The following is a 26,460-nucleotide window of genomic DNA, read 5'->3' as shown; positions in this document are numbered from 1 at the left end:
TTGAGTGCAGGGGACTGGACTAGATGACCTCTCGAGGTCCATTCCAGTTCTATGATTCTGTAGCACAAGGCTTCTGAATCCCTACCGAGCATAACTTAACTTTTATAGAATGGTGGTGGTAGGTTTGGGTCGTCTCACTGTTAGAGTACCTCTATCACAAAGGAATTAAATATCAAACAGTTTGTGACCAGAGATTAATCATCCAAGGAAAAGCAAAGTCATGGTCTCCAAGCAGATCATTCACAGCAGAGGGGAAATCTATGCAGCAGATATTTTCCTTTCATAATCTGCCATTCATCTCCACCTATAGTGGAACTAAGGAAGAGTTAATTGCAGTGGGGATGGGACATAGACACAGTCTTCTGGTTAGGTAGAGGGAAGGCAGATTCTTGGAGCTGCCAGATTGATGAAGAGAAATGTACAAGCTTGAGTTGACCTTTCTGTCGGTAATAGAAAATAGTTAATTATTTATACCTTACTTGGAAAACTCAGACACCAGTGGCCCAATTTTGACCTCATTTATGCTTGTTCGACTGCATTTCAGGGAATTTAGGAGAATAATTTTAGGCAGCTTTTGTATGATAGGATTTCTTTTTGGGGGGAACTTTATAGCCCTGGTCCTGAAAACATCATAATAATACCTAGTCCTTATTGTTTTTCATTAATAGATCTCAAATTGCTTTAAAATGGAGTTCAGTATCATTTCTCCATTTTTTACAATTAGGGAAACTGAGGCACGGGAAGGTGAAGTGACTTGCCCAAGTTCTTCGAGAGGCAGAGCCAGGAATAGAACCCAGATCTCCTGAGTTCCCGTCCAGTGCTCTAAATGCTAGACCACAGTGTCTTGACGTGGTTTATCAGGTTGACTTTAGGCAGTGCCATATTCTTTGTTTGATTTGCCTTGTTTAGCAATCAAAACAGCTGGCTACTTGTTTTTTGGTTAAGTTTAGCCACAATGAAAACTTGCCGTTGCTCAGCTTGTTCCTCACCCTACATGCAGTTATGAGAAGCATTTGCAGACTCTTTGAAAGGATGAGACGGCAGTGTTTCTTTTAAAAAGACAAAGTCCTGAAACAAACAGGATGTCCTCAGAGACTTTAGAGAGGAAAATAATCCTTAGCACTTCTGTATTGTTCAACATCTTCAAAGCGCTAAGTCACTGTAGACCTGTGCCCTGGGCTGTTAAAATCACTAGTCTTTCTGGATTTCTCCTCATCCAAGATGCCTTGCAGGCTACATTTTAGGATGCGGAGGCTGTATTAAGACCTTATGCTGTGCAGTTCCCTTGACTTAATGAAACACAATTTCTTTTTATCATAAATATTATGAAATGTTCAGAGCCCTGGGTAAGAAATTAGGACAGATGAGCTAACTTCTATCTGGGGTACGTGTAGAATGCCAGTCACCATAGTATCTAGGCACTGAGTAACTGCCAGCCGACATTTGATACTATTCTGTAAAGGTCAGCAAACCACAATACACAAAGCCCTTTGATTTGGCATATAAAGAGCCTCTGCTTTGTAATTTCCATGTTACCTTGCTTCATGTGGTGCATAAATATCCCAGTGACATGCATCTTCGATATACCTTAGGGAGTTGCAAAATTGAACTAGCGAGATTTTTTTTTTTTATGGCTGGCCAAGCAATTTCTTCATGTGTTTGTGCTATTGATTCATGGCACAGTCTTAACATCCTAATCAAAAGCCTGTATCTTTCCATCCTTTCTCCATGCCTGGGTAGCAGTCTCAGTTTAACACCTTTGGAAATGGTCAGCTGAAAAAGGCTGACGTTCTTTTTCACGCTAAAACTTGCTGTGAATGAGGCACTGTTGTCTATGATGATGGGTGCCCTCGACATACCTAAAATAAATAGTTTGAGTTAGAGCCTGTACTCTATGGTTCTGGTCTAAGCTATGCCACAGTCCTGTGACTGTGAGCAAGTCACACACCTCTCTGCCTTAGCTTCCCCATCTGTAAAATGGAGATAACACTTACCTGCCTTACAAGAGCATTATGAGGATTCATTAATGTTTGTGAAGTACTCTGCAATCCTTGTGGGGGGAAAAGAGCTGTTTTGTCATGGGCATGATTGTATTAATCTCTTTGGAATTCTAACTACTGTGGTTTGTGGGCTTAAATAATAGCTATGCGTTGTTTCTCTGGGTGTGTAATAACTATCTTATGCGGACTAATGATTATAATATTTACATAGCGTCATTCATTCTGACACGTCCCAATGCATTTTAAGAACTGTATGCATGTGGCATCACTGAAATGCAGCCACTTCTGGGGTGGAGCATGTCAGCCAGGCAGACAGCATGCTGCATAACTTTGGGGTTGGGGATTTTAGCCAATGACCCCGAGACAGAGCTTTAAATTAAGTTCCATGGGATCGTAAATGTCCATACAGAGCAGGCAGGATTTTAATTTTTATGGTCTTGTTTAAAACATCCCTGCACAGTAAACTTCATGGAAGTCGGTGTTATCCCCTTTGAAGTGATGAAGGTCTGAGTTGACTCTGTCAGGATTCAAACTTGTTGATCCAGGGAATCTAGGAAGTGTTCACGGTTACTGATAAGATCAATTAGCAGCCCTTTTCTGCTGTGGGTCACTGTCTTGAGGAAGTGCCTGGTAGTATTTCAGGGTGCTTGTGCTTGGAAGAGTAAAATATATGGTGGTATACTCTGTTTACAGCCAAGCTGTCCTTAGCTTTTTAAAAAATTGTCCGTTACTTAAGGAAGTGTAGCATAAGATTCACTGCTGCCTTCTGGAGATGAGCTGATTAGCAGTGGATTGTGTATATTATCTGTTGTTTTCTGCATTAACTGTAGAATTCCAAGAAGGGAACATGGACCAGCCCAGCGGAAGGAGTTTCATGCAAGTTCTTTGTGAGAAATACAGCCCCGAGAACTTCCCATATCGTCGAGGTCCTGGAATGGGGGTGCATGTCCCAGCAACGCCACAGGGATCACCTATGAAAGGTAGGGTTCCTACTGGATCTGTGCATACAGGGGCTTGAGGGCAGGATCATTTCATCCCATAGCTCAGGGGTTCTCGACCTTTTTCTTTCTGAACCTCCCGCCCCATACCACATGCTATAAAAACTCCCCGGCCCAGCTGTACCATGACAACTGTTTTTCTGTATATAAAAGCCAGGGCCAGCATTAGGGAGAAGCAAGCAGGGCAGTTGCCTGGGGCCCCACACCAAAGGGGGCGTCGCAAAGCTAAGTTGCTCAGGCTTTGTCTTCAGTGCCAGGGGGTCGGTGCCCTGGGCTGCAGTCCCACGTGGCAGGGCTTCAGCTTCCTGCCCTGAGCTCTAGCGAGTCTAACGCTGGCCATGCTTGGCGGACCCCCCAGAAACCTGCTTACGGCCCCCCCCAGACTCCTGGTTGAGAACCAAGCTTTTACTCATCCAGGAGGAAAAATCCTACTGAATTACCAAACCAAATAATCACACTTGTGTTGCTGTATGGCTTGTATCACTATTGTATTGCTTCTCGGCTCTTTGAGCTCTGGTCAAGTGTTGTATACTGCAGTAGGGCCCATAGTCCCCGGGTAGGATTGGGACACGGTATAGACACATGCTGCTAGCCTGGCATTGTCCACAGCAGCAACTTGAAATTGAACAGGCTACCAGGATTGGATCAAAGGTGCTGGGGCAGGTTTCTAGGCATGAACCTGGGAGCCAAGAACTCTTGAGATGTAGTCCCAGCCCTGCCCATCCTCTCTGGCTTTGGGAATATTACTTCACCTCCATTTCCTCATCTGTGAAATGCGAATTCCTGCTCATTTCAATTGCCCAGAGGTTAATTAAAGCTCTTAATTACTGGCAGGAGGATAGTTGCTGAAAAATTAGTTTGACTCTCCCCACCCCACTCTACTGCCAGTTGGAAAGAATCGTGGCCCAAGGTTCTCCTGCCAATAAAGTAAAGCCCTGTACAGTGCTGAGATCCAGGGAGGAAAACTCTGCCCAGCTTGTCCCCATTTCAGTCATTCTTCAGTGGCTGCAGCAATGTGTATTTGGCACAGGTGTCTTAAACATTTTAAATTACTCTGGATTCCACCCAGCACAGCTGTTATGTATTTTCTGGGCCCAATCCAGTAACATGCAGAGTGCCTTCAGCTCTGATTTGAAGTCTATAGCAGTTAAGGGGGTTGAGCACATCACAGGTTTGGGCCCTTGGTCAAGCAGAATCACAATGACTTCAGTCTTTTATGCCATGTGAGGTTGCTTTCCTATTTACTTTGGGATGCCTGTTGGATGCAAACACTAGGTCTACTAAGAGACATTGCACCAACACCCTAAAGAAATGCCCCTTTCTCCTTGCCCAATATCCTAACTGCCTTGGGGCTGATCCAGAGATGCATGTCCTCTGGTATAGGCATTCTATTACCCCCCCCACACACACACACCTACCTACACACGCCTCCCAGGATCCATAAGATAAAAATCCCTATATCCAAAGTCTTTAGCTAGAACTGGGTCAACTTTACCACCTTTTATCTAATCTTTCCCCACACTCTGAGAGATTTGGATTTGGTTCAGTTTTTATTCAAACAACTTATGGTTTGGGATTTAGCAAACCAGAGCCACCACTTATTTGTTAACCTCTTGCCCATCTCTAGTTGAGACTATAGTTTAAATTCCCATCAGGTTGGTTTGTATCATAAGCAGCCCCAAAGGGGGGGAAAACGAGGAAATTCACTGGGCGAAAATGACAATAAGTGGGTTTGACAGAAGAGAACAAAAGTGAGAGAATTCAGTCAAGGACAGAATGTACCATATGTCACTCAAAGTTAACCTCAGTAGAGAATCACCTAATTTTCAGTGTGCCCTCTTTTATTTATATTATAGATATATAGATAGCTACAGAAGCTAACAAGAGGGTCCCTGTCCATATGTTCTAGGCACCCCTGACATAACTTAAAAATAGATTACAAATAATACCATAATTACAGCAGTATAATTTAATATAACTTCCCATCAATGAGCTAGGTAATGTCAAATCGCCTTCCAATAATCCCCTACTCTTACAGTTCTTCTCTTGTCCAATAACTGTCAAATACCAGGAGGGAGAAGGGGGTAGGGGAAAGAGATTTTTATGAAGATAATCTCTTATTTTGTGTGTATGATCAGTAGATCTCAAAGTGCTTTATCAGAGTGGGTAAGAAAAAAAGTACATTGCGTTTGACACTTGTAAGATATGGTACGTTTCATCCACATGCTGAATTTCCCTGTTGAAATAGCTTATTATTATAAACCAAACATTTTTAGAGAGAATTCTTGGCAGTGGAAATTGCACCATGAGAGGCAGCATAATGTAGTAGTCACAACACAGAACTGGAAGCCAGTTTCTATTTCTGGCTCTGCTTCTGACCTTTGTGTCTTAGGGCAAGTCACTCATGGCCTAATTTTTCTGAAGTGCTAGGAACCTACAATTACAATTAACTACAATAGGATGTTTGGGTAGTCATCACCTAAGAAAATGAGGCTGTGAACTTTTTTTATGTCTGTTGATAAAATAGGCATAACAGCTGCATCACAGTGAAGTTCTATTAAGCAAAAGGACTCTCTCAGGTCAAATTTAAGCCCAGGTTTAATTTTGTAATGTTATACAACAACCAAGCTTTTACAAAACCTAAGAGCAATACAAGTGCTACCTTGATTTTTTTTTTTTTTTTGTGTGTGTGTGTGTGTGTGTGTGTGTGTGTGTGTGTGTGTGTGTGTGTGTGTGTGTGTGTGTGTGTGTGTGTGTGTGTGTGTGTGTGTGTGTAAAAAATTCAGTGGAGGCAGTTTTTAAGGAAACCTTCTTTTGCTATATTTGCCACTGACATTTTGCAGCCTTGTGCTAAAAGTAAAATTGATTAGAAACTGACTATAAACTAAAATGGAACTGACCACTGTGTTTTCATTGAGATAGGTGAGAGAAAATGCAAACAGCATAAATAGTGAAATTACTTCACATTTAGTTATCTGTTTTAAAATGTATGATTTTAATCTGACTTGCTTGACAAATGTAAATCATTATACAACTACTAAATTATTGATTAATCCCTTCCTTTTGCTGGATTTCATACTTGTGTTTGTTCTTTGATGAGACTAAGGGATGATCTTCTATAGCTGGGGAAATATGAGACTGACGGGAAGGCATCTTGTTCCTCCCCCATTTCAGATCGCCTCAACCTTCCAAGTGTGTTGGTGTTGAACAGCTGTGGAATAACCTGTGCAGGAGAGGAGAATGAAATTGCTGCCTTCTGTGCTCATGTGTCTGAGCTGGATCTCTCTGACAACAAACTTGACAGCTGGCATGAGGTAAAGCGATCACGCCTGTGCCTTGCTAAATCGCAGCAATAACTGCTGCTATCACTGTATTTATAGTGCTAGATCTGAGATCTTCTCAGTCATTTCAAAGTAGTTAAATGTGTCCATTTTAGTGTTGTAGTTCACATTTGAAGATCATGTTTATTGCTCTGTAGCTGTCAAAGTAAATAAACTTGATCGCTATGCTACATTCAGGGTATGTCTACGTTAAAAACGCTACAGCGGCACAGCAGTAGTGTAGACACATACTACAGCAATAGGAGGGGTTCTTCTGTCGATATAGTAAATCCACCTCTCTGAGAGGCAGTAGCTAGGTTAACAGAAAAATTCTTCCATCGGCCTAGTGGTGTCTATGCTGGGGCTTAGGTCAGCATAATTACATCCCACAGGGCATGACGTTTTTCTGTAGCCCTGAGTGATGTAGTTAAATCAACCTGACTTCATAGCATAGACCAACCCTCAGGCATTTAACTCACTTTCCGTAGTAATTTCTGAACTCATCTTGCAGGTGAAAAATATACTTTCCTTCAGTGCAAAGCATTGGAACAATCATTCCATGCACCAAGAGGTTAATGAGCAATATAGATCATTAACAGAAGGAGTGCAATCAAAAGAGTTTGAGCAGGGGACTGGCAGCTGAGACTCCTGAGTCCTATTCCCAGTTCTGCCACTGATTCTGTATGATTTGGGAAAGTTAGAAATCTTCTCTGTGCTTCAGATTTCTCCTCTTCAAAACAGGATTAATAATGCTCGTCTACCTCCCAGGCGACTTGTGAAGTTTCATTAATTAATTAATTAATGCTTGTAAAGGGCTTCGAGGTGCTTGGATGAAATGCACTATATAAATGCAATATAGTAGTAGTAGAATAATTAGAGTACATTAAACTGTCTTGTGTCTTCCCCTGCTCATGCTCTGCTTTTATCCCACTGTTAATTACTGGAAATTGAGATGAAAAAGATGAACTGAAGCCTAACCTTATTTTAAAAAAAAATATTTTAAATTATTTCCTAATCACTAAACAAGAAGTGGATATAGTATTGATGTAAGTCTTCTGATCACAGAACAGATCTGCTAGGCCAGGGACAGCATAAGCTTTCCCGTGCTGCTTTTCGCTCAGCACTTATCTGGAGGGGCCCTTTCTGTGGGTTAAGATAGGAGTTCAGTTTCCAAGGGGCTTGTTCAGATTCTATGGCAACTGCCAACTTAAGAGTCCATTTGTGCTAGCTGTGATGATGATCTTGTGGTGGTGGCACGTGGTCACTAGGAACAGGAGTGAGAGCACCAGCAGCTCATTTTATGTTGGCCCCTGAAAGTCCACCAGTTGGTAACTTAGTTTCTATCAATCTGGTCTGTTTTAGTGCTTATTTGTGGTTGTGCTCATTTTAGTTGTGAAACATGTTCTAACAGCCTTAATCAGTTGAAAGGCATGTACATCCATTCACCACCTCCCCCAGATGGTGCTCCCTATACCTGTGTCTTCCCATTTATACAGCCTGCTCCTCTGCTACAGTTCCCCCAAGTCATTTGCATCACCCACTTCTTCACACCCAGTCACATGCCCCTTAATCTATTCTGCACCCTTGATACATATATCCTGGCTGTCCCCTTTTTCTAATCCTTCACCCTAACTCCAAGCTACGCACATACGCACCTGATACATGCCAATAGAATAGCTAGCCCCAAGCACTGTTACATGTATGTTTGGATTGAATTCATAACCTTTCAACTCCAGCACCACGTGCGTAAGAAAGCTGGTGCTTTCATAGATTAATGGAATCTAATAAGGAATCCATTGTGCATGTACAATGAAATTCTATCAGCCTTTTATTTTAGGCAAAATTGTGTGGTCTCTTCCTAGTGGGGAACAGTGGAAAAACTGAGCAACTGATCTGTGCAACAATCAGACACTCGAGGGACATGCTCTTGCTTCTCTCTGCCTAGAGAAGGGTCCAATAGCCTTCTAAGATGCTGGCTTCTGTGACTTGCTATTTCTTAGGCTGGTATTCAGGTGGACTTTCTGATCTCTCCCAAGGGATCTGCTTTCCCTTATCAAGCTGCCTTCAGAGTGTAATTAAATGAACTGTTGAGGTGAATGTGCAATTAGCCAATCAATTGAGATCAGTGAATAGTTTGAGTATGTATTACAGATAGCTATCTAAAAGCCTTATATTTTTTTTTTATCCATATAATTTCTTTGGCTCACAGTCCTGCTGGAGGATCCCTTTCTACAAGATGGAATATTATTGAATGAGGTCTGATTACCTCCTGATATGCTTCTTTCTCTTTTCTTTTTTTTTTTTTTTCTCCCCCACTAGGTCAGTAAAATTGTGTCAAATGTTCCTCACTTGGAGTTTCTAAACCTGAGTTCCAACCCTCTGAATTTGTCAGTTTTAGAGAGAACATGTGCTGGATCTTTCGCTGGTGTTCGCAAACTGGTGCTAAACAACAGCAAAGCTTCCTGGGAAACAGTCCATACAATACTGCAGGAATTACCAGAGTAAGCATGAGGCGCATGGTGTGAAAGGAGGAGTGCCCACTGCATGCAGACAAAGCTCATAACAGGAAAGGCTGCTGGGTGTGGGTGAGTGGGCTGAGCAGAGGAAGGGGATTTAGTTTCTTTGGGACTTGGAAGGGTTTAACTCTTGCCATTGGGCCAACTGAATGTTTTATTGCATTTCTAGATCTGAACTTGCCTAGAGCTTTGCATAGGTGCATACACACATTGAATACATCTAAATACTAGCATGAATTAATGGATTATGGCCTTCATGATTCAGCATGTGACACTCTTTTCCACTGAGCTACGACTGAATGAACGGCAATGCACCGTGCTAATGGCTTTTGGATGGGACATAAATCTGAGGTCCTGGTCAATTGTCATTAAAGATCTCATCACACTTTTCATGTGTTAATCTCAGGGTCCTGTCCAGTTTCCACCTTGGCAGTGGCATTCTGCCTTCCTGAAATGCCTTTGCAATTTCAATTGGATACCAGATTCCTCTTCATGCAAATTTGTAAAGAAATCTATTATTACAGTATTCTGCTTAACCAGTACACCCTTAATGGAGACAGCCACTTTGTTCCCAGGGAACCAATTTAGCCTACTGATAGCTAATAGTAATGATTGCTGCTTAAATGGGACAATGGTAGCATAAATTGTGTTTAATAGAGACATGTTCGGCCATTGCCAACGTAGTCTGAGAGAGATTTAATCAGATGTGAAATTCTAAGTTCCAGTCTTAATACAGAAAGGTGCTAAATATTAAAATAAAAAAAACCACTGAGCATTATTTTTATTCCCATTTCTTTATTCAGTACAATATTTCATTTTAAATATCTTCAGTCTGTTTCTTTTTTGTTGGCCTCTTTTTTTGGGATGCGAGGCTGCTTATCAGAGTCTTTTCCCAGTTAAAAGGATTCACCATTATTATTATTTTATTTTTGTCATGCCTTATTTAAAGCAGTTAGGTAGCATCGCTGTCATCTGATAAATGCACACTACCTTTCACCTTAAAAGTGGTCACATGAGTGGTGAATGACTTTTGGCCAGGAGCTGGGGTTTATAGTGTGGTAATAGTCTTTAATGTTCCTGGTGTTCATTTTAAATCTCTTGTACAACCTCCATGACTTTGGTGATGGGAACATCCATAAATACGTGAATGGGTTTTCAGCCTCCACTTGTGCAGTGATGAGCCCATCCACGCCCAAATTGGTGCAAGGTGCAAACATTGCTAAAAACCAGCATGCTTGGTCAAGCCCTTTAGCTAGTGGTGTTTTCACCTGCAACACCTATTAGTTGGCCTTGGGCCTTGGCCAATGGATTTTGTTGGGTATAAACTCTTAACATTTCTTTTTGTGCATGTGTTAACTATTTAAAGGTTACTTGTGAAACTATTCCAAGGAGTTGTCAGAACTTTTAGTGGGTACTGGCACCAGTGAAGTACATAGACACCATTTGTGAGCGTGCAGATTTGTGCAAGTGGAGGCCTGACTGAAAATATACAAAATATAATTTGAAGCGCTCTGACAGTCATCTAGCTGAAAGATGGTGTAGGAAGTCCTATCTACACTGAGGTTTCAGAGAGTGCTGGGGCCTTTCATGTTTAAGTAATTCTTGAAAACTGTGTGTACAGGGGCCTCTAGGTAAGACCGTTTACAATTTAACAAGAAGCCTTCAAGTAAGAGCATATTTCTTTCTGTGTGCAGCTTGGAGGAGCTCTTCCTGTGCCTTAACGACTATGAAACAGTGTCTTGTTCTCCAGTTTGCTGTCAGTCTCTCAAATTACTCCACATAACTGACAATAATCTTCAAGACTGGACTGAAATTCGAAAGCTCGGAATTATGTTTCCATCGCTGGACACGCTTGTCCTGGCCAACAATCACCTGACAACCATTGAAGAATCAAATGATTCTTTGGCAAGGCTGTTCCCTAACCTGCGATCCGTCAGCTTGCACAGATCAGGTGAGGTACTGAAAGCAGCATGTTCTTTATATTCCTTGTGTAAACGATAATGCCTGATCTAAACTTTTGGTTTGGGAGAGGGGAGGAGGAATATTCTCATTTTGGTGCAAATTGAAACCTGTGCTTTAACAGGGTGGGGAGAAGAATGTTATTTAGCTAGTGACATCCTACATCTTTGCTAGGAATGAGCAGTCTGCAATCAGTATTGCTTCCTGCTGGCTACTTGTGTGTTAAGCAGATCAGAGAAGGTGGAGAAAGCACAAGCTTGTACAGTAGAATATCCTTGTTAGACTCCTGGGTAGCGTATACTAGTGCCAGAGGCTACAGTCGTTTTCAGTCTTGTCTGCCCCAGCTTTTAAACGAAGTCTGAACGTTATTCAGAAGTGCAGCCCAAGCAGGACTGTAATAAAAGCTGCCTGGCTAGTGTGGTAGGTCACTAACTGGGCTAGAGAAAGGTCTAACACAAGTCATATTCCCTCTACACCCAAACCACGTTAGAACCCTATTACTCTATAACAAGAGAGATGTCCAAGCCGTGGAAGTTAGATCTGGATCTAAACTTTTCCAAAATGTGGATCCCGCTCCCAGTGCACACATCAGGAATGGGATCCACCTGGACAAAGCATCTTGAACAGCCATGGTTACTGTAAGTCGCTTTTCTTTCCTTGGTTTGGGTTAGGTAAGTAAATACCATTTAAAAAGTTAACCGTTTAAACGATTAAAAATTTGTTTAAACGGTTAATTGGCTGGGGCTAGGGCGGCTCCAGCTGGGCTGCACAGCACCAGCAGCTATGGCTGGCGCTTAACGGTTAAGGCAGTTAACTGGTAAGACTAATTCTTACCAGTTAACCTTTTTCATCCCTAGTTTGGGTCATGGCCCATCTCTAGCTATAACTGTTTGAGAATGGGTTTTAAACGCTGTCGTCAGGTCAGTGAAGATGGACCTTAGATGATTTCATCATCGTCCAGAGAGGAATTGATCTCAAAAGTGGGAATGTGGTGGAGCATACAAAAGAGCTTCCTGCAGTATTTTTTGTCAAGAGGATGCAACTTTTGCAGTTAAATAGCTGGGTGTGTTGTGCATCAACTTGACGATGACTGATGGATGGGCATCACGATGAACTCCCTCCTCGCTACATGTGACCCTGATTTAAGATGTAGGAATAACATTGAAGCCCCATTTCCTAATGGTTCTGATCTGAGAACACGCAAACAGATGCCACTCTGATAACTTGAGAAACATGTGAGGAGAAGATGATAAACAAGACCTCTGCCTACCCTTTTCTGTTGCTTTTGGCTTCTCCTGCCACTTCTGGCACTCTCGCTCTCTAAACAATGGTTCAGACTACAGTGTCGACCTGTTGCTGTCATTCAAACCCAGGTGCACAAGATTCACAACAGTTGAGCTACCATCCTGATGAGGACAAACCACTGATAGCCATAATGAAAAATACAGCTTTGCTGTGTACTCCAAAGGCTGGCAGGCATTCTGTGCTCTCCAGCCACCATGTTTTCAGGAAGAATAAATAAGAGTAGTTTGGAATGTCAGTGACTGAGGAGCCAGTTTGCATTCTGAGGGTAGGTTACGGTTTAATCAAGCTCTAGACCCAGTGTCCACTTACAGGCACACACATTTGTATGTGCATTACTGGAGCACACACAGGGGATCAAGTAGAGCAAAACCCATCACCTGTGTTTAGATGTTAGATTCTTTAACTGTATGTATGGAAGAGGCTGCGCCAGAAGCTTTGGCTGAGGCCTCCCTACGAATAAGCCCCAGAGACTTTTCTCATCCGAAAGCTGAGGCTGGAGAATCAACTGGCATAGCAGTGAACACACTTTGTACCTCCAAGCCCCAATGATAGGTAGCTATGGGACAGATCACAGGTGCTAAATGACATTCGACTTCCATCTTCCAGATGTGCATGCTTCATTAGCTGAATTTGGAAAACCTAGGAATAAAGTGCTGTGTAAAAAAAAATCTGTTCAATTACAGCTGTTTTCCTAGTGTTTGTTTGATCCTCTCATTCTCAAGAACTCTGCCATGAATTTCCTGGAGAGTTTTTGTTCCAGTTTGGCTGCCTGATAATTACCAGCAGTCATGGGCCCCTTTCCTCTCCCTAACTTATAAGAGTCAATACACAGACTCTAGTATAGATTCACCTAATGCATTATTGTAGTTGTTGGTTTATTATACAGAGCCATAGAGGGATTAAAGTAGGGGTGTCCAACCTGAGCCAGAGAAGGGGCCAGAATTTACCAGTGTACATTGCCAAAGAGCCACAGTAATACGTCAGCAGCCCCCCCATCAGCTCCCCCTCGCCCCACTCCCAGTGCCTCCCGCCCACCAGCAGTCCCACTAATCAACGCCTTCCCCTCCCTCCCTGCACCTCCCGATCAGCTGTTTCGTGGCGTGCAGGAGGCTCTGGGGGGGAGGAGTGAGGGCATGGCAGGCTCAGGGGAGGGAGTGGGAAGCGGTGGAGTGGGGGCAGAGCCAGGGGTTGAGCAGTGAGCACCCCCTGGCACATTGGAAAGTTGGCACCTGTAACTCCAGCCCTGGAGTCGGTGCCTATACAAGGAGCCGCATATTAACTTCTGAAGAGCTGCATGTGGCTCCGGAGCCACAGGTTGGCCACCCCTGGCTTAAAGTATTAATAAAACCCCTTTCACATGTATCAACATGCTATACAATGTAAGCACCAAGCGGTGCTTTACACCATTTAGTAAAACTGCAGCTAACTACAGGAAAATAAACCTTTTAAATCAGACTTGAAAAATGCTGAGTCATTGAGAGGACCATCCTGTGGGAGGCAGTTTTGCTCGGGTGGAACCAAGCGTTCAACCCCGTTGGATACTATGCAGCACATGGATGATCTGAGGAGCCCCCAGTTGAACAGGAAGTCCAATGAGGACATAACCGTGAATTAAATCACACGTGTTGGGGGGGGGGGAACTTGGGGTATGGAGAGTTCTTGAAAACTGATGATTTTAAATCCTCTCCACAGCGGCTGGACTTGCCAAAGTAACTATCTAAATAAAGGCATGACATGGAGTGAAAAGGTGTCAAATAGATGAAATGCACCACTGTATTTTGGATAGCTTGGGTAATTCGTTAGTTGAATTGAGATTGCTGTTTGAAAGAATGTCACCACGGTTCACTGGTGAAATAACAATTATGGCGGCTGCTGCAAGATCCCATATCTTTCAATTTTCTGGAGGATGAATAGTTGATAGTGATGTGGTCTTATTCACACCCTAATGTAAGTGAATTAAAGCATTAGACCATACACTTCTGGGTTTATTACTCATTCCTCTGCCTACATTAAATCATTTTGTTAAGCCTTGTTTCTGCATGTCCCAGTCTAATACCTGCAGTTCCTGCCCCCGCAACAGCTGTTGTCAGTTGATATTACTGAGGCTTTTGCATATTAAATATTGAAGAACTTGGTCCTGCTTAAACCTGCTTCTTGTCTTGCTGGCTGCTGTGGTTTAGCAGAGATCTCCAGTGATTTGAAGGTGATTGGTTTTCACAGGAGTTGTGATGGAACATCTCAATGTGGGATGATGGGAGTTCAACCAGGTTTTCTTCTCAGAGTGGACACCTCCAGCAGTATAAATAAGCTGTTCCCTTTTCAAATGCAATTGCCTCTGTTAGCTTTCTCCCAGGCACAGTAGCATTTTGACCTGCAAAGGCCAGGTTCTTGGCAATAGTTTAATTAGAGGATGAATATGACCCAGTCACCTATCAGTCATTCTCTACTATCCCCACCAGCTGAGTGATCCACAGGTAGAAGCGGGAAGGGTTTTGAGCCAGTATCACAAGATGTTACTTATATCCCAGTGCGTGTGGTATGCACGCATGGCTGAGTTCATTGCCCAGGGAATGTATTTTAATCGCAAGTTGACTTGCACAGGATATTACACTTGACATGGAAGAAGGGGACAAATATCTCTCTACAATATGCCCCGCTACACAAAGGAATTGCAATTCTGGTCTGAATGATCACTTACCTTCTGAGACTGCTGCAGTCCCTGGAACAACAGAAGTGTCTGACCTTTACTTGATTACGTGACTTGGGTTTGCTTAAATCAGACCTTTAATTTTTTAGAGATGCTGATTTCCTTTTATCTATTATAGTGAAAACCTCCCACCAATTTCTAGTAGAAGCGTGTAATACTTGGTACGTTAGACTTAACGGCTAGACCGTGCATGTAAGAAGTATCCTATGTAAGCATCTATCTTCTGCCACAGCAAAAGGAAGCAAAGATAAGCATCGGAGTTAATCTTGAACACACAATCAAATAGATTGTCACCTGATCCCCAGCTTTCCTCACAACTTTGCTTCAATTCTGAGAAACCAGTACAGATCTGCAGAAAGCTGGAATTGGGTGAAAATATTTTCATTAAAAGGCTGGATGGCTCATGGGAATAGGATACCTGCAGGTCACGAGTTCAAATCCAGACCTAGCTTGGTAGTCCCTGAAAATTACCATTTGATGGCTGCTTGGTGGTCCCTGAAGTGACACAAGTCTGGCTTCAGCAGTACTAACCAGAGTCCTTTTTATCAAAACAGCCATAACAAGTTATGCTAATTGTCATTCAGCAGAGATGCCAAGGACTGAATAGGCCATGGAGATTGAACTCCCCTCTGAGATTGTCCCTCCGGACTGATAGGACAGCATGGGTGAGCTAATGCTGCTCCTTCATGTGCATGAATAAGGGAATTCAGTCTCTAGCATTTCACCAGAAATGCACTGACTTGTCAAACACACTTAGATTGTCGTTCTCCTGTGTTGAGTCCATGAAATAGTGTTACGGTCAACTCGTATGCTAAATAACACAACGATAAATGGATGATAAAATGAACGAATTGGCTACACCTGTCTTGTGTGCCCTTTAGCTATATCTGGTATTCTTTGATATATTGTGTATATCCCCTGTGTGTTTAAACAACTCATTTCTTAAAGCAGGTCTGCATTGCTGGGAAGACATTGACAAACTAAACTCTTTCCCCAAGCTCGAGGAAGTGAGATTGCTAGGAATCCCTCTTCTGCAGTCCTACACCACCGAAGAGCGGAGGAAGCTGTTAATAGCCAGGTCTGGTGTTTCAGTTTACTCTGCTCAGTAAAACATACTACACAATCACATGATCTGAGATGATCAACTTCTGGGGGGGTGGGAAATGAGATGAAGAGTGTGTTGGGGCACTGCAGATTCATGTGGTATGGATGCACTTGATGATTACATGTTCTGCTCATTCCCTCTGGGGCACCTGGCATTGGCCACTGTCGGAGGACAGGATACTGGGCTAGATGGACCTTTGGTTTGACCCAGTATGGCCACTCTTATATAATGTTAGCTGCGGAAGGACTTGGAACTTCTGCAGAACTAGAAGGGAACATGGAAGTGGAAACAGTCTAAACAGAAGGCTCCCGTCATAACAGCCATGCGTTAGTCTGTCAGGAACTATGGGTACTGGTCCAAAGACTATTGACTTTAAAATGGGCCTTGAAGCAGGCCCTCAAAACAATTGGGCTATTTAGGATGATCTTAAACCTCTGAATAATATAGTCGTATTTGTCCATTAGAAATTCTAAATACTTGTTTCAATGGGTACAGAATCAGCATCACTGGCTATTTCCTAGTTAGACACTGGGGAAATATTTGTTGGATTGCTTTTCTATTTGTACAATAAATATTGCTTTCAGAATGTTTCCACATTTCCAATCTCTCGTGTTTTAAGTAGAACATTTAGTATGTGATAAAAGGGTAGCATCAAGGTCATGAGACCTGGGATTATGCCTCCTGGGGTCCCTCGTTTCCAGTGGGTGGGATATGTCGCTGTTCAGGAAGCTGGGTAAGATTCTTGGTTGGGTGTGCCCTAAAGGATTAAAATGTGTAGCTACCCCTTTTGGTGTGAGTGAGCTGAGTGCAATAATTATATATGCTGTACTATACAGCCATTATGTACTGTAGAATAGTACGTATTACTGTGTACCTGTTAGAGCTGGTAGGAAAACCCTAGGTAAATATCCATGGAATATTTTGGAGGAAACAAAGTTTTCAGTTTGTTTGGTTTTTATTTTTTGGAATTTTTTGTTTTTCGACAATCACCCCCTCATCTTCCCCCCCACTGGGGAAAAAGGTGGGAAAGGGAAATAGAAAATTGTGATTTTATTTATTTATTTATTTATTTATTTATTTATTTATAACTGATTTTTTTTTTTAAATTGTATGGAACATTTTTGAGTAAAATAAAACTTTTTTGCAAAAATTATTTAAAAAAAAAAAAAGGTTTCCACAAAAGTGTTGATCAGCTCTAATTAATACCTGCAGTACACTGACCCATATTAATATACTGTATTATTTTATTAAAAGGGAATGTATATCCTGATTAGACCACAAAATGAACCTTAATTGAAGGAACTGTTTCTCCATAGGATGTAGGAGGCAATGGCTTAAATTTTGAGAAGTAACTTACACTTTTGGGGGACCAATTTGAGATGCCTTAAAGGGGCCCTATTTTCAAAGGGTGGTTGGTAGGCTGCTTTCACGTGTCTCAAGTGAGCCACCCAAAAATCATTAGTCACTTTTGAAAATCTAATGCTTAATCCTGGGAGTCAGGACTCCTGGATTGCATTCCTGGCTCTAAGAACAGGAGTACTTGTGGCACCTTAGAGACTAACAAATTTATTTCAGCATAAGCTTTCGTGGGCTACAGCCCACTTCATCGGTTGCATAGAGTGGAACACACAGACAGAAGATATTTATACATACAGAGAACATGAAAAGGTGGAAGTACGCATACCAATTGTAAGAGGCCAATCAATTGAGATGAGCTAAAGTTTTTTCTTCTGCTGCTACTGATAGCTCATCTCAATTGACTGGCCTCTTACAATTGGTATGCGTACTTCCACTCTATGCATCTGAAGAAGTGGGCTGTAGCCCACGAAAGCTTATGCTGTAATAAATTGGTTAGTCTCTAAGGTGCCACAAGTACTCCTGTTCTTTTTGCAGATACAGACTAACACGGCTGCTACTTTGATTCCTGGCTCTGCCGCTGAGTCATGGTGCTTGGGTAAGCCACTTAAGTTCTCCATGCCTCAGTTTAACCATCAGTACAATGGGTATAGTAAGAATGTACTTATCTTTGAGGTAAGTAACGAATGTTTGTAAGGTGATTTGAAATCCTCTGATGGGCAGGCACTAGAGAAGTGCTAAATATTTATTATACATGCACAGAAATAAAAATGTAGTCAAATAATGCATAATTCTAATTACTGCCCGAGACACTGCATAGTACTTTGAGAGCGAGGTCTTGGGATCGAAGCTATGCGGCCCTGAGGATAAAATCACATTCTGCTGTTGGCTCTGGAGTCTTGCTGATCATCACAGCTAGATTTTCGTATCCTCATTAACAGTGTTCTTCGGTGTATTCATGCAGATTGCCGTCTATCATCAAGCTTAATGGGAGTGTCATTACCGATGGGGAGCGAGAGGACTCTGAGCGATTCTTCATTCGGTATTACCTGGACTTCCCGCCAGAGGAAGTCCCATTCAGGTACGAGCTTCGGAGCTGGAATTCAGAGAAAGCACAGTGCATAGGAAAGGAGAATGATGTTCATTAGACAGTTTGAAAGTGTTCAGCTGAAAGTGTGTCTTACAGCTGAGAAATGACACTGGAAATCAGGGCTGGGCCTTGTAACACCAAAAAATTCCTTGCCCTCCTACCATCCTTTCCTCCCTCGGTCCATATTCATTGATCATCTCCCCCACACTCCTACGTGGGGTGTGTCTGATAGCTTACTGATTCACTAGTGTGTCAGATCCAGCCTTAAGCTATCCCTTCCAAGAGCTGTTAGACAGTTCTGTCCATGATCCTCATTGCCTCTCCTAGGCAACCCCCACTGCCATCTCACTAATCCCCCTGCCTCCTGGAGTCTCTTGAAGCCCATACTAATACTTCTTTCTGGTGCCAAAACAAAATGGCTAATCCTCGTGCCATCTGGTGGGTAGAATGTACATAGGGATAAAAGCTTTCCCTCTTCTAAAAACTCTGATCACAAGTTTGTGTGTTTTTTTTGCCAAAAACAATATGCTCTGTTATCTGATGATTTCAGTAAACAAATGAACTTCGATAGCAGCTATGCGGTCAGTAGCCTTTGGTACCTACATGTGATTACTGCTTCTTAATGGAATGAGGAAGGCTCGATCAAGCATCAAGTCATTGCGCCTAGTACTTTGCATTTATTTAGCATTGTATCCAGAGACCCAGTGCATTTTACAAACTGTGAAGCCTCACAAACCCCTTTCCTGAGGTAAGGAAGTAGATGAGTAAACCGAGGTACAGAGAACTCAAGTGACACAATGGGTCACCCAGGGAGTCGGTTGCAGAGCTGAGAACAGAATCCAGGCGTCAGGACAGTCGGTCCCTTACTTAACTATGAGGCAAAACTGCCTCAAAACAGCTCTGCAGTTTTAACCTACCTATGCAATCACTACGTCAGAAGGCTCGATTCACAAATGACCCCAAGGGTGATTTGGGAGGGGCAGGAGATGGTACTAAAAGAACTAAACAGTTTCTTGCATGCAGCCTCTGAATGACTTCAGTGAAAGGGATCTCTGCTTAAATACTACAGTGATGGATGCCCTGTATATAATTAAATGATAAATTACTGAGAGAAGGAGAATTGGGTTTAGACTCAATTACACATCAAGCTTCTATGAAGATTGTAAGCTTTGCGGTAGGGATTGTGTCTTCCTATGTGTTTGTGCGCATCTAGCACAGTGGAACTGATTCTAATTGGGTCCTCTGGATGCTGTCACAGTCTGAAATAGTAATAATCATCTAACTCCTGTAAAGAGGATTTAGATTTAGGGTGAAAGCTTTACTGAGCAACTTGCTATCTCTCTACACTATCTGTGTAAGACTAACGGGAAGATGAAAGAAATGTGTGTCCCCTCCAGCTCCTGGCCTTTAAAGACCATTGCATCCATCTTCCTGATCAATGGGCTCTTTGTCTGAATGCCTTCATCCCTACAGCTTCTCTGAGAGACTTGTGCAGCCTTAAAGGCTGTTTTTCCACTCCAGAGAGCTTGTGCCCCTTTTCAGACCATGCTACAGATGGCTGAGGCGTCTCCAATGCTGAGTTCAGGTTTCACTTCCTGGACCATTGTACCCCCTATCCCCTCCCCCCCCCCACACCGGGTGTCCCTTGTTTCTGAAGTGAATTTTCTTACCTCTATCACCCCCACACACACCTCCAAGTCTGGCATCTGCTCTCAAACCTATCTTTAAAGTCTGTTCCTAGTTAGATCAAGAGCAAGTGTAGCTGATTAATTGGCAGGGATGCAGTCAGCATTGCTCATACAGGGATCCTGGCAATTCTGCCAAAAACAGCTGAGCTGGACATGTCTGTACATGAAAAGCTTGCAAACAGAAATGACTCTCTTGGCTAGAGAGGTGTATCCTATTATCTATAAAGAAAATAGTATTCTATCTCTTTAAATCAGCCTGGTTGCATTGTAAGTATTCACAGCCTACATGTTGCATGAATTGGAGAAGGAGTGAAATGTATAGCATAACTTTCCATCCTTCAGTGGCTTGTGTTTAAAACTAAGGCCCGCTTCTTGAGTGACACCTCTTGTCGGTGGATTTCTAATGAGTTACGTGCTTGTCTGGGCCACTGTTCATACATAGAACATCAAACGGTTTTAGCCAGGTTCACTTCTTCAGGATCTTCTTCTCTGGCAGTCAGTGTCTATCAGGCTGTGGAAGGTGATTATGTAAGTCTCAGAGGTGCCTATTACCTTGGTATCGAAGTACCAAATGAGTACTGTGTGTTTAGTCTTTATGGATTTGGGGGAATACAGTTGTTTTACTGCAGAATTTGATTATGGTACAAGAAACAGGCTGAGAGATTTTTCTGCCTTTCCCCAAGAGGGGAAATTGGGCTAATGTTTCACAACACACAGCATGTTTACAGTGTGTGTTTTCACTTCCCCTCATTCTCCTCCTCCACTGTACTGGTCCCCCTATTCATCCCCACTTTTCGCCTGCAGCCCTGTTGCAGCAGAAGCTCAGGTACACTCAGACCACCTGAGTCTGCTGCGCTCTCTGTTCGCTTTTCTGCAAATATTAGGGTTGCCAACCCTCCAGGATTGTCCTGGCGTCTCCAGGAATTAAAGATTAATCTTTAATGAAAGGTTACGTCCTGGGACGAAACCTCCAGGAATACGTCCGACCAAAATTGGAGAAGTGGGTTCTCTCTCTTACTCTGTCTCCTGCTGGAGGTATAAGGAAGTGCACTGGGGAAATCCTCATTCCTGGTGTCAAGGTGATTAATGCTAATTTAACTGTTTGTAAAATATGGGGAATATGTTTCCTCCTCTCCGAGCTAATGGTTTTCTAAATAGGCCTGATTGTATCTCCCTGTATATTGTGAGAACAGGGCAGTGGCCTGTATTTGGGCACTCCTCCCCATTGAAGGCTCGTTTTGCCTGAGATGATAGGGAAATCCTAGTGCGCTGTGGCCATTACCTCACGCTCTGTGCAGACAGAGGGCCTGCTGTTGTGAAGGAACATTCCTACATTTAACATGAGTCCCCGGGGGCTCCCATATTGCCAGGCTCCATCATCCCCTGACTGGGGCCATGACACAGCACTGATCACGTTAAGCTCTGAGTCAGATGGGAAACAAAAAGAGCTTTCTGTGCAGCCCACTGTGGAGAGACTCTGAAATGTTACCTCCTGTCCGCAGCTCTCTAGCTTTGTCATTTCAATTCCCTTGTACTTTGTGTTGAGTTTTTGCCACTTTCCCAGCCCGTCAGTAGAGATGCTACCTTTCTTTCCTGATGGGAGAGATACCAGCTGCGGCGGGGAGTAGAGAAGAGACTTGCCTCTTCCAGGGAACGTCTCTGTGTGGCTGGACCTTTTCAAGACAATTCTTGGGGCTTGTCTACGTGGGGAAATTGGCCGGCAGAACTGTAGCAGTACAGTTCTTGGTAGATGTAATCCTGGAATAAAAATTACCTTATTCTGGTATCATTTTTCACTTTTTATTCTGGGGAATGATACCAGCATAGCAACAGGGGTATAATTAGATGGCTGTAGTTCTACTGGTCAGTTTCCTCATGCGGATAAGCCTTTAGTTGTTTTCTCAACTCCATCGAACCCATGTGGCCACCAAGCCACTACTTCTCTCCGCACCCTCCTCCAGCCAGGGAAAGTTCTGTGATCCATCCTGCAGCTTGTTGGATTCAGAGAAAGTCTAACGTTGTATCAGATCAAAGTGGCCTTCTGATGGGTGTGCAGCACTTACTTTAAAGGGACCTGATTTTCAGGGTCTGAAGTACCTTAAAATTGAGGCAACTAAACTCATAGTTTTTGAAAATTTTGACCAAAGTACTTTGTATTATTATTATGATTATTTAGTATTATTTAATTCTGATACTTTTTAGTCATGTATTTGGGCAAGAGATGTAAGCTATTGTTAGAATAATTTCCAGTTATTGAATAACTTTTCTCAGTTTCCTTAACTGATTAAATGAATATTTTCAGAGCAGTTCACAGGTATTCCATACATATCTTGAGTTGCTGATAATGCCTTCTTCTAAAACACTATATTCTGCCTTCCACTCAGTCTAATATCTTTGCTCGTTTGCAGCTTTGGCCATAGTCTGAGACAAGGTTACTATAGTAGATGGCCCTTCTGCTTTTGTTCCTAGTATGGCAATTCGTGTCAAAACGTGTACCTCTTCCCAAGCATTGTATGGAAAATAAGAGTACAAACATCCCGGTCTAGATTCATCCTTTGTGGAAGTCCATTTATGTCTATTGATTTCATCTGGAATGAATATTGCCCCATGTAGTTAGTGAGTTATAATGAGTACCTCCCTTAAATCTCCAAGATTTAGTGGCAAATGTGAAACCAGGTATTTGGTGCATTTTTTGCTGTTCATGCAAATTATTGAATTCTTAAACCGTGTTCTTCATGCAACAGAGGATTGTCTTCTCTAGAGATTTCACCTCAAGTTAATTGATTAGCTCTTAACTTGATTGCAGATTAACTGGCGAATGCCATGTGGTCTAGTTGTTAAAATGAGATGCAGGGTGACTTGTAGTTAAAATGCCTGGGTTCTCTTTTTGGCTCTTGCTGAATCACTGTGTGTCTTGGCCAAATCTCTCGACCCCTCTGAGTCTCAGTTTACCAATCTCTAAAATGGTTACAATGCTTAACTCACAGGTATTAATTAAGCCTTGCAACTTATTTGCAGAGACCCCCTTGGAGATCTGTAGGTGGAAGATATCAGTATTATAGTTACAGAGCGCAAGTAATTTGTGAGCAGTGTGACAATTGTATGAGCAGTTATGACGTAGCTTTCTGTTTCTTACTTTCTAGGTATCATGAGCTAGTAACAAAATACGGAAAGCTGGAACCCTTAGCAGTAGTGGATCTTCGGCCCCGGAGCAGCGCGAAGGTTGAAGTTCACTTCAATGATAAGGTGGAGGAAATATCCATCCGTCTAGATCAGACGGTGGCAGAATTAAAGAAACAATTAAAAACTGTAGTGCATTTGTCAACAAGCAACATGTTGCTCTACTACTTTGACCATGAAGCTCCCTTTGGTCCCGAGGAGATGAAATACAACTCACGGGCATTACATTCTTATGGCATTCAGGATGGAGACAAATTTTTTGTGGAGCCCAAATCTAAATAACCTCTTCTGGCTTTGTGCATTCACACCAACACACACACACACACACACACACACACACACACGAGTTAAAGACTTTTTGCAGGGTTTTTAGGTTGGTTGTTGGGTTGAGGTTTGGTTTGGTTTGGTTTTGTTTTTATACCAGTTGACTTCTTAGCCCAGGTAGTGTGCCCAAATCTGCAAGAGACATGCCACCATCTGATGCGAGTGAACTTAAGAGGAGATAACTGACTTCTGTGTGTGTGTGTGTGTGTGTTTCAGGATGTCTGATACCTTGATGTTCTCGTTACTCTTCCGGTATACTTGTGAATTTAGCATGAATGGTCAGCTCTTCAAGCTAAGAGGGGTATTACGGTCCATCAGTAAGGGAGTCAGAGCTCAGTGCAGAATTTGGTCAGTACTTCTGTTAGATTAAAGATTTGACTCAGCACTTGTCCACCCAGTTATTTGACTCTGGCTATAAATAGCTGAATTGCTGTTTATCCAGCCAAGTGATGTCTCTAAATTTTTGTTGTTGTTGAGGTTAGTGAAAGGATTTTAAGCAGTATTCAGCCTGATTTAGAACTCAGGTATTCAGAGCATCCTAAACTACACTTCGTTTGCAAGAGTAAATAAAATGGGAGTGAGAAAATGTACAAATATAAAATAATCTCTTACTCCCAAAACTCACTATCTAGAGATCTCGTGCAAACTGTTCAACTTCACTAGACTTCTGGCATTGTGTGTAGTCGATTGACACGTCTGATGTTACTAAAGGTTGGAATTAACAGTATTTTGGCCAAATAGGTTTATATGCTAATTTGCAGAAAACTCTGGCTGTTCTTGGATGGGTTTTGTGTCAACTGGGAATCCAAATTAACAGCACAACAGTATGCTGAACAGCATAGTGGAGTTGCTTTGAATGTCCTTTCCCTATTGCCTGCAAGATCCACTAATAAGCACTTACCCTTTGGCCAGTTTGTGTTGAGAGTAGAAAGGACTTTGTCAGGAGAATGATTTTAGTCTATTCCTTAGTATAAAGTCCTATTTCTTACTCTTGCTCCAGGAACCTATCCTAATCTAGCACTTTTCCCCCTACCATTTGAATGTGGACCCTCTGTTTAAGATAGGTATCAGTTTTGCTTACATCAGTTTGTAGAAGGTGAGTAGATGAGAAACCACTCGCATTTATCATAAAGCAGATGTTCATGATCCAGATTCACTCCCCCGTGTCCTCCACCAAACTCTCCGTGGGCATAGTGTGCTGATTTTAAATAGGCCCTTTTTTTTCCTTTAGAGCTGGGTCACTTTCTTATGATCCTGCTGTGAAATCCTCAGCCCTTTTCTGTATCTCTTGTAAATCACACAGCTGTTTCCCTTCACAGTGCCCTCCCTTGTTCCTCTGTCACCTTGACAAGTTGAAGACTTTACACAGACTTAAGCAACTACATTTTTTAAAAATGTTTTTCAAGCAGTGGAGTCAGGGCTCTAGTTACGTATGAACTTCTGACCTTAGTTCTTTAACATCCTCTCCCTTCCCGTGCACTTTCTTTCTTGTGATGCTTTTGTCTGAGTTACTGAACTCCTTTATATTCTTGGAGTTGTGTATTCTCTTCATATTTTACCTGGATTGTCCAGGGAGGAATATAATCTCATACTCTTCAGATTCAGTATCTAGGAACTATTCAGCTGAGAGTGGTTCCACATCTAGGGTAAACGTAGAAATAAGAGGATTCGAGAGAGGTTAATTATTTGTGCCTGGTCTTCTGTTGTAAGAATTGATCTCCTGGGAACATCAAGAAGAGCAATATAAAACAGACCAAGGCTTGCATGTATAACATGGAATCCACATGACCTGACTTGATCCAATAAGAATAAAGAACCATGAAATGGTGACAGTGTAATATGAAGTTTTACTTTTAAGGACTCTTGTTGCAGAATGTGCTTTATAAGCTGTAGCATAACGGAGGATGTATTTGCTGCCCATTTGGGCAGAAAATGCATTTGCTGCCCTGCAATGGAACGCCAAGCCAACACATGTATGATATATACATACGTACACATAGAGGAAGTTGTGTTTAATAAGATATTTTATTATAAAACAAAGTTTTATGAAGATATGGTTGTTTAATATTAGAAGCTTATTTCTCCTGTTGACCTACTGTATGAGTATGTTGCCCATCAGTCATAAGCTTGTGCAGGTTATGTGACTGATGCAGATGTAAAGGAATATCTGATCTAATTCTATAGAACGGTAATCACCTGTCTTGGGTATATTTATGGCATTGTAACTGGTATTAACGAAACACTGTAATTATTGACCAACTGTTTTAGCACAATTAAATATCTTGGTTTTAGAGAAGGAAATAAAGTCAATTAAAGCATTTGATGGGATCTTACCAAAGGCCAAGTATGTGCTTGTAAGTTTGTTTGCCTGTGGAAAAGTTTTGATTATATCCAGAAACAAAATTGGTGCTGTCGCCATGTTGGCTCTGAACAACAGTTAAATGTTATTTTTATGATGTACCTGGTAGGAATGGGAAAACTGAGTAGAAAAACAAGGGTTTTTAATGAACAAGGATAACGCCCTCTTCACAGCTATCTGAGATTTAGCACTATCGTATAAACCAGATCAATGATCCACCCAGGTTTGCGAAAGCCACAGCACAGACACTGCAGTTTCTCCACTCTAGGGAACAGGCTGTCTCTAGCCAGTATTATAGAACCATTCACAATCTGTCCAACCGGCAGAATATGCATTTTGTAGAAAAACTTCAGTAGACTTCAGCTGTGTAAGAAAAAAGGCCATGCCAAAAAAGGGAATGTTTTACACATCCAGATGCTCAGCCCTGGAATGTGGGGGGGCGGGAATTGCACAAAATTCAAAATGCTCAAAATTGGATCATCTTCCAATTATATTGCCCATTGGAAATTGGGTCCTATTTTTGCACAATATTCCCATTTAAAGTCGGGCTGCT

The 26,460-nt window shown here is 42.2% G+C and overlaps 1 protein-coding gene across 1 annotated transcript; it reads left to right on the top strand.

Annotated features, from left to right (window-relative positions):
- The first annotated feature begins 2,832 nt into the window (after positions 1 to 2,832).
- Positions 2,833 to 23,506, top strand: TBCEL (tubulin folding cofactor E like). The gene is made up of 7 exons (XM_065417115.1): positions 2,833 to 2,980; positions 6,173 to 6,312; positions 8,638 to 8,819; positions 10,529 to 10,785; positions 15,757 to 15,883; positions 18,231 to 18,347; positions 23,188 to 23,506. Exons 1-7 carry the CDS (start codon positions 2,848 to 2,850, stop codon positions 23,504 to 23,506), a joined length of 1,275 nt encoding a protein of 424 aa, XP_065273187.1. The 5' UTR covers positions 2,833 to 2,847.
- Positions 23,507 to 26,460: the final 2,954 nt, after the last annotated feature.

Source organism: Emys orbicularis, chromosome 15 (genome assembly GCF_028017835.1).
Source record: "Emys orbicularis isolate rEmyOrb1 chromosome 15, rEmyOrb1.hap1, whole genome shotgun sequence".
Taxonomy (NCBI): domain Eukaryota; kingdom Metazoa; phylum Chordata; order Testudines; family Emydidae; genus Emys; species Emys orbicularis.
This window is presented reverse-complemented; position numbering and strand designations above follow the sequence as displayed.